The sequence below is a fragment of the Emiliania huxleyi genome, assembly GCF_000372725.1.
Source record: "Emiliania huxleyi CCMP1516 chromosome Unknown EMIHUscaffold_16, whole genome shotgun sequence".
Taxonomy (NCBI): Eukaryota; Haptophyta; order Isochrysidales; family Noelaerhabdaceae; genus Emiliania; species Emiliania huxleyi.
Window position 1 is genome coordinate 454,902 of NW_005200982.1, and position 7,707 is coordinate 462,608.

At 66.8% G+C, this 7,707-nt stretch overlaps 3 protein-coding genes across 3 annotated transcripts in view; all 3 read right to left on the minus strand.

Annotated features, from left to right (window-relative positions):
- Positions 1-1,417: 1,417 nt before the first annotated feature.
- On the minus strand, positions 1,418-1,720 carry EMIHUDRAFT_202371 (hypothetical protein; the record flags this gene model as incomplete). The annotated part of the gene is made up of 1 exon (XM_005785535.1): positions 1,418-1,720. The coding sequence occupies one exon, from the start codon at positions 1,718-1,720 to the stop codon at positions 1,418-1,420; it is 303 nt and encodes a 100-aa protein (XP_005785592.1).
- Positions 1,721-2,784: 1,064 nt separating this feature from the next.
- Positions 2,785-3,387, minus strand: EMIHUDRAFT_202372 (hypothetical protein; the record flags this gene model as incomplete). The annotated part of the gene is made up of 1 exon (XM_005785536.1): positions 2,785-3,387. The coding sequence occupies one exon, from the start codon at positions 3,385-3,387 to the stop codon at positions 2,785-2,787; it is 603 nt and encodes a 200-aa protein (XP_005785593.1).
- A 3,370-nt stretch (positions 3,388-6,757) lies between these two features.
- Positions 6,758-7,707, minus strand: part of EMIHUDRAFT_449429 (hypothetical protein) — a gene marked incomplete at its 5' end in the record, with an annotated part of 1,137 nt that continues 187 nt past the window's right edge. Inside the window, 4 exons of the mRNA XM_005785537.1 lie at positions 6,758-6,779; positions 6,881-7,131; positions 7,487-7,549; positions 7,618-7,696. Coding sequence (XP_005785594.1) covers positions 6,961-7,131; positions 7,487-7,549; positions 7,618-7,696 — 313 coding nt within the window. The 3' untranslated portion in view covers positions 6,758-6,779; positions 6,881-6,960. The remainder of the gene's footprint in view (positions 6,780-6,880; positions 7,132-7,486; positions 7,550-7,617; positions 7,697-7,707) is intronic.

Consider the following 7,707-nt stretch of genomic DNA (forward strand, 5'->3'; position numbering starts at 1 on the left):
CAGGGAGGATGTGGCCCTGAGTTATGTGTACGCCGACTCAGGGTGTGTGGCAGCCAGATGGCTGTGTGTCTTGTGAGCCTGTTTGTGTCTGTGTGTCGCTCGTGCGTGTCGTCATCATCTGTCCAGCGTCCACCCATACCGCGTTGGTGTCCAGTCCGAGCCTGGCTGTTCTTCACCTTTCTACCTACCTACCTACCTACCTACCACGCTGTGGAGCGGAAGGTGGAGGCTCGGCGCTGACCAACGGCGCTGGCGCTCGCAGCGGCGGGTGCCCGCAAGGAGACAGCAGTCTCGAGAGCGAAATTTTGGATGAGCACCCATCGCAGCAGGCCCAGCAAGCACGTGGTGGCGCTGCGACGACAGTGAGGGTGTGTGAGAGACAGACCCAGGGAAGGTCTTTCACTACCTTACAGCCCCTGTCTGAGCTCAGGCTCGACAGAGGTCGGTTTGAACATTGCGCTTAGCGTGTGGACCACTTGCTCGATGTCCGGCGTCGGCGTGTAGTTCGGGTCGTCACGTACAGGTACTCACCAGTCTCAGCGGCATTGCCATGGTAGACCAAGCCCACCTTGTGTACCGCAGTGCGGCGCAAGCCAGCATGTGCTCGCGCAGCTCCGACTTGGAGGGCATCTCGCCGCGAGGCGCGCGAGGCCAGCCCCCTCCTCGAGGAGGACCTGCTTGTGCGGCTCGCTGCCGACTCGGGGTCGCTAGCGAGACTGAAGTCGGCTCGAGCGTCGGACTAGTCGTCGAGGTCTCCCGCCTCCTACTCCAGCCCCCTTGCCCTTCACACCTAAAGAGCCGTATAGCTGTCAAATATGCATATCAGTTCTCTGGAGTCGCCTCGTGAATAAACGAGTATATTAGAGCGGTGGTTGGTTAGGGTAGCAAAGTCACCGTCCCACCCAGACCCAGACCCACGGCTATCCCACGAAGTTACCGACAAACCCGCAAATCTCCGCTCACAGCGCCACAACGACACGTCGAAAAAGGCCCACTACGTCCCACCGGCAGACCCTCGAGCCAAGTCGTAACACGACGCACGCTCCCCTCTCTCCTCCCCCGCGAGCCTCCCTCCGCCCCCCCACCCCCCCTGCCCCCCTGCCCCCCCTTACCCCTCGGGCCAGCCCGCCACGTGACCGCCAGCTTGGTGGCGGCAGTGGGCGCGCGCTGCAGCCCTCGCGAGGAACGTAGCACCCCACTACTCTCGCCGGCCGTCCCGGGCGGGCGGGAGGGCCGGCGCGCGACCGCCGACGCCTCAGAAGGGCAAGTTCGGTGGCGCCATCCGTTGCGGCTGGTTGTTGTACATCGACATGATGTCCTTCTTGCTGCCCGGAGCACTCTTCGACGGCTGCAGCATGCCGTTCGCGGGGGCGGCCGCCGCCGCTCCGCCGCCGACGCCCACCCCGAGGCCGCCTACTCACAGCGCCAGTCGTGAGAGAGAGACACTGCGCCGCGCCGCCGAGGCGCCGCCCGACGCGCCACTGCCCATGCTCATCGCGCCGGGCATCCCGTGCATGAGCGGGTTGGGAGCGCAGCCGCCTCCCATCTGGCCCATCTGCCCGCACATGCCCGGCGGGGGCATGCCGCCCATGCCGCCCATGGGCGCGCCGCCGCCCATCCCGCCCATCCCGCCCATCCCGCCCACCCCGCCCATGCCGCCCATCGCGCCCATCGCGCCGCCCACACCTCCCATCGGAGCCATGCCGCCCATCGGGCGCATGCCAACCATGCCGCCGCCCATGCCGCCGCCCATGCCGCCGCCCATGCCGCCGCCCATGCCGCCGCCCATGCCGCCGCCCATCATGCCCATGGGGGGGCGGGGCGCCGGCGGCGGCATCATCGCGCCCGCCTACAGAGACCAGAACCACCGCCTCGATCGGGTCGCCGTCGGTGCTTGAGCTGCAGGAGGGGACTACAGCCGAGATGCAGCCGAGATGCAGCCGAGATATAGCGAGGCGGGAGGAACTGCAGGACGGGACTACAGCCGAGATACAGCCGAGATACAGCCGAAGGGAAAGCGTGGGGCAACGAGCGGCGCGCACCGGCAGGCCCTTGAGGCCGCCGGCGCCGGCGCCGGCGCCGCCACTCGAGCCGACGCCCATGCCCGCAAACGAGCCTGAGAGAGCGGCGACGCCGCTGCCTACGTCATCACGAACGCGCCGAAGTGAGGGAGGGAAGAGACGGCCTCGTGCAGTGCACTCGTAGCACCGCGTGAACACGAGAAGCTACGGATGCAACGGCTCCTCGCGGAATACGGCGGAGTGCAGCGGACTCCGTGTCCTCTCGACCGCTACTAGTCGGAAGGTGTGCCCGCGTCTAGGCTGTGCTACCAGCCGAGGCGACGCACGCGCCGCTCGGGGCGGTGAAGGACTTGCGCAAGGGCGGCGCGGAGGCCGTCCCCGCCGGCGCCGCGGAGACGAAGTCGTCAAACGCGGCGCTGGGCGAGGCGGGCGGGAGGCTGCCCGAGGGGGCGGCGGAGAAAGACGCCCATCCGTCCCGCGACGACGACGCGCGCTTCGGGGGCGACGGCGCGGGCGGCGGCGCGCTGGAGAAGGTTTGCCAGCTGTCGGCGCCGCCGCTCGCCGCCGCCGGCGGCGCGGGCGCAGCGGAGAAGCTGGCCCAGGCGTCTGGCGTGCCCGCGGCCTAGGGATACACAGGTGCAGACGCCAAGATGAGGGCGGGAGGCCGGTGTCGGCCGTGTACTCAGAGCACGCCGTGAAGACGAGGGAGGCGAAGCGGGTCGCATACAGTCGAATGCGGCTGAGCCCGCGCCCTCTCCCAGCGCTAGTTGGATACACGAATCCGCCTTCCGCTTCTACGGCCACCGGCCTCAAAGGCGGAAAAGCCGCCGCCAGAGACGCCCGCGCTGCGGTCGACGGTGATCGAGTCCCCTCCCAGCAGGTCCATCCCCCCCGCATAGGAGCCCGGCGCCGAGGCAGAGTAGAGCGTCGCCGGCTCGGCCGGGGTGGCGTTGCCCGGCGGCGGCGTCGCGCTGCCGGTGGGGCCAGGCGAGGGCACGTCCGAGTACCAGCGCTTCTCCTCGTACGCGATCCGCACAAACTCCTTGAGGTCGTTGGGGTGGCAGCCCTTGACGGGCCACTGAGGCGAGTCGGCGGGCAGCTTCGCAAAGTACTTCGCCATGTTGGCCACATTGCCGCCTCCCGCCGCCCCTGTTAGCGCCCGCACCTCGTCCTTGTTCCAGTTGGACATCGTCACGCTCTTGCACCGGTGCGAGAAGGCCTGGTGCGCCGACTTGCAATCGCCGCACACAAAGATCTGGAACTTTACGCAGATCGCGTTGTAGCCGAGCCGGTCCTCGTGCTTGCAGGTGGCGCAGCGGCGGTTCTCCGGCAGCCGCCGAAGCTTGGCGAGCTCCGCCTCTGCCATTGTTGCCCTGGCGCGGGCAGCGGGAGGGCGGCTCAGGGCGGCGGTGGGGAGGGCGACGGCGCATAGGGCGGCGGCGGTGCTTTAAGGTTGACGGCCGGCGGGTTATAGAGGTGCCTGTGTGCGGGTTTAGAGATGCACAGAGACGGCGGCCTTGCCAGCGTCGGCGCCTTCACAAGAGGTTGGTAAAAGGAGTTGTTTTTATCGATGGGCGGAGGGCAGCGCCGTCGCCGACCACGGCCTTGGTCGCCCGCATCCGCCGCATCAATTCCCCTACGACGAATACAGTGGAGGCGTGGCAGCTCATGTGAGCTTGTTTGTGTCTGTGTGTCGCTCGTGCGTGTCGTCAAGTCGTCATCATCTGTCTTGCGTCCACCCACCCATACCGCGTTGGTGTCCAGTCCGAGCCTGGCTGTTCTTCACCTTTCTACCTACCTACCTAGCTCATACCGTTTCACGCATTCCTCAAAATTAATGATTTGAGGAAGAGCGTCCAAGATGATTTGTAGCATAGCATCGCTGTCGTAATAAGCTCGCAACCTTGCGTAATAGCGTTGCGCAACTGATTTTGTAACGTTCGTAATCGCGCGCCAGACCAGTCACGGCTTTGGCGACGGCTGGTGTATGCCTCCATCAGGCCCGAGTCGGGATCCCTCTTGAGCACCGAGGACCGAGGGTGAGCCACGCACGGGTCTACCTACCCGCCCGGGTATTTTGCGGGCTACCTGAAACCCCCCGGGTTTACCTGCTTGGAAACTACCCGGCCCGGGGAGGGTCTCCGCTGATTTCTTTACTTATGAGAGAGAGAGTTTTGAAGACCAACAAGAAATCACGACTCTCACAGAGATTTGGGCTCGGCAGCTTGTTAGCCCTCAGCCGAAGCTGGGGCCGAGAGCGTACTTATGCGGATGTCGGATGCGCGCCTCACAAGCACTTGCTCAGAAAGAAAGAAAGAAGAAAACAGACCACCCACCGGAGGAGGTAGACGCTGAGGAAAAAAAATTGTCCCCCGATTTTGTCCCACGGACCGCCCGTCCGGCACCGCTCCGGGACGCACGCCGACGAAGCACCATCAAGCTCTGTAGCTACGGCCCCAGCAACGCGTTCACGGCTTAGCTAGACTGAGAATATTGTGCACATGGTTGGTCTCTACAATATATACACTGACACTCTACCTCCCAGAGCTCGTCCCGGTCCGCCACGGCCATCCTCGGCCTCCGGAGGGCCCCCGGCCGCGGCGCGGTGCGGCGGCGTCACAAATCCGACCACAGAGCACCGGGACGCGGTCGGGCGATCTGAGGCCCAGTGAGGCGTATGCATTGCCCATCCAGGGCTATCACCTGGACCTATCAACAGGCGCCTGCGGCGCCGTGGTCAGGAGCTGCTGCTCCAACCTTGGAGCACTTGGAGTGCAGTCGGTCGGTAACCTCACACACATCCAGCTTCCAGGGCCGGGGAGCGAAGAAGCGCACCCAGCGGGCCGGATGATCGGGATCGGGCTACGGGCTAGAGAGCCCTGACCCCTAGGGGGGTGCGCGTTCGCAGGGAAAGGGCCATAAAATAAACACGCGTCTCCGAGGGTTGGACCCGCGTACCAGGTTGTTCACACTTTCGTACCTGGTACGCCACGGAAAATGTCGGAGCTAGGCGGCGGCGTTAGGCAAGCCGCGGACCTTGCAGGCTGGTCGGCGAGTCGATGCAAGAACTGCAGCCGGCTCACCACGCACCCGTACGTCCACTCCTTCACCGCCGATCTCGAGCGGTGCAAGAACCGCGCGTGGGTCGGGTCGGGAGGAGCGTCGGGCTGGATCGTCGCGCCGTCCTCGGGCGAGGGCGCCTCGGCCGAGCTCGAGGGCGCCTCCTTTTGCAGCGGCGACTGCCTCTACTCGCTCCTCTTCTCGCGCGGCCTCCTCTCGCCAAAGCTCGAGGACCGCGCGCTCCACTTCTTCCGCCGGCATGACACGCTCGGCCTCAACTCGCGCGCCTCGGCGAAGGACACCCCGCAGCAGCCGTCGCCGCACGAGCTCGGCTCGGCCGCCAACCGCTGCTCCTCTCCGACGCCGACCGCCACGCAGCGCGCGATGAACGCAGCGAGACACCGCGGAGGCGGAGGCGGAGGCGCGTTCCCTCAGCTGAGCGCCGTCCGCGTCGAGGAGGAGGCGAGCGGTAGCAGCGGTAGCGGCAGCAGCGGCAGCAGCGGTGGCAGCGCAGGAGTAGCAGTGGCACGAGTAGCGGGTGTGTTTCCGCGCAGCAGCGGCTGCCGAGGCTTCGCACAGCGACCACAAGACGTCAGAGGCGACGTCCCCGCCTCACCACCACGCGGCCTCTGCCCTCCCAGGGCGAATCGCTCGACGGCACGCCGATCGTGCCGCCCGGCGCTGCGGCCCTTTTCGGCGGCGGCCCAGGCGCAGGCGGCTGCGGAGGCGGCGGGAGCGGTGGCAGAGACGGCGGCGGCAGCAGCAGCAGCGGCCGTGGCGGCGGCGGGCGCTCTCTCGGCCACGGCGCGACAAGCATCATTGGCTTTGCCAGCGGCACTGATGCGGGCAGCGGCGGCGGTGGGGTGGGAGGCATCGGCGGCGGCGGCGCAGCCGCGGGCGGCGGCGGCCCAGGCGGCGGCCTCGCGGACGGACGTCAGAGCGCGCAGCTCGCGCAGCAGTTCGACGAGGACGGCGGAGCGGGCGGCGGCGGCGGCGGCGGCGGCACGTTGCACCGGATCCGCGAGGGCATGGCGCAGCCCGCCGATCTGCCGGTGCGGGCGCCCGCGTGCGGCGCCGCCAGAGGCCCGGTCCTCATTCCCCTTCCCCGTTCCCCTGTGTGTGCGTGCCCAGGTGCGACTCGACCTCTTCCTCCCGAGCGCTGGGGCCGTCCAAGGCGGGCGAGGCGGCCGCCAGTTGCGCGGCCCAGCACGCACGATCAGCCTCGAAGCGGATAGGACGTTGGAGCGCATGCACCAGTACTGAGAGCGGCGGCGAGAGTTGCAGCGCCCGTTACCTGTCGTTATGTCGCCACCCGTCTCCTTCTCGCTTTTGCGTTTTGGTTTTGCCGGGGACACGCGCGCGGACCGCGACCGCGGACCGGCGGACGAGACACGAGTTTCTCGGGCGCGGAGACAGCCTGAGCCTGAGCCTCCAAAAGACAAAGAAAGAAGGCGCCTCTCCCCGACGCGTTCTCTCCCAGACACTCCAGGCGCCCGCGTGCACGCGCGGCACCGCATAAAAAGCCGTATTGCACACACAACGCCTTCTCCCCCGCACAAACATGAAACTACAAGAGAAAGAGAGGGCGCACCAGGGCACCCGCGGTGCGGCGCGCCGACGCGCGGTGCCGGGTGCCGCGGAGGGATAGCAACCAGCAAGCAGCAACGGTTGGAGGTTGGACGAGCGTTTTCTTTAACTCTTTATGTGTATGTAAATAAGGAGAGAAGTCAACTTTGATGGGGGCAGCCAAATTTGTCGGTGGACCGCAAGTCGTGGAGTTGAAACTACTTTACGGCTTTTTATCATCACCCCGGGTGGTCCGCTCACGCGCCCGCGCGGTCACCGTGCCGATCCCTCCCCATCCCCCGGTCCCCCGCTATCACTCCGGCAAGGGCGGCAGGGGCGGCGGCGGCTGGGCGCTCTCGCGCGCCGGCCGCACGCCCAGCACGTCGAGCTGGAGGATGTCCGCCTCGCAGCCGAGCAGGTCGCCGAGCGAGGGCGAGGTGCGCCCGAAGTCGCCGTGCACAAACTCCTTGACGTACGTCCCCGCCTAGGTGAGGTAGGTAAGGTAAACTCCTCCACACACACGAGGTGGTGGGGCAAGGGCCGGGCTACCCCTCACAACTCCACGTCTAAGTGACAGGAGCCCCACGGCATTCAGAGTCCAAGGCCCGGTGCGCGCGCGCGCGCGCGCGTGTGTGTGTGTGTGTGTGTGTGCATGTGTGTGTGTGCATGTGTGTGTGTGCATGTGTGTGTGTGCATGTGTGTGTGTGTGTGTGTGTGTGTGTGTGTGTGTGTGGTGCCTGGGTGGTGAGGTCGAGCGAGGCGAAGCGCGGCGCGAGCCGCGTCGCCCGCAGCGCATAGACGGAGCGCGGCCGCGACGCGTGCGACCGCCGATGCAGCACGCGCAGAGGAGTCAGCTGCGCGAGCTCGACGGGGCACTGTCGGCCCAGCGCGTCGAGCTCCACCTGGGAGACGTCGCAATCTCCCGCAATCTCCCGCAATCTCCCGCAATCTCCCGCGATCTCAGCTCCACCTGGGAGACGTCGCGCCCGAGCTGGACCCCCGGGCGGTAGTCTTTACAGAGACCGTCCTCGCCCTTCTTTGATGAGTGACTTGCACGAGC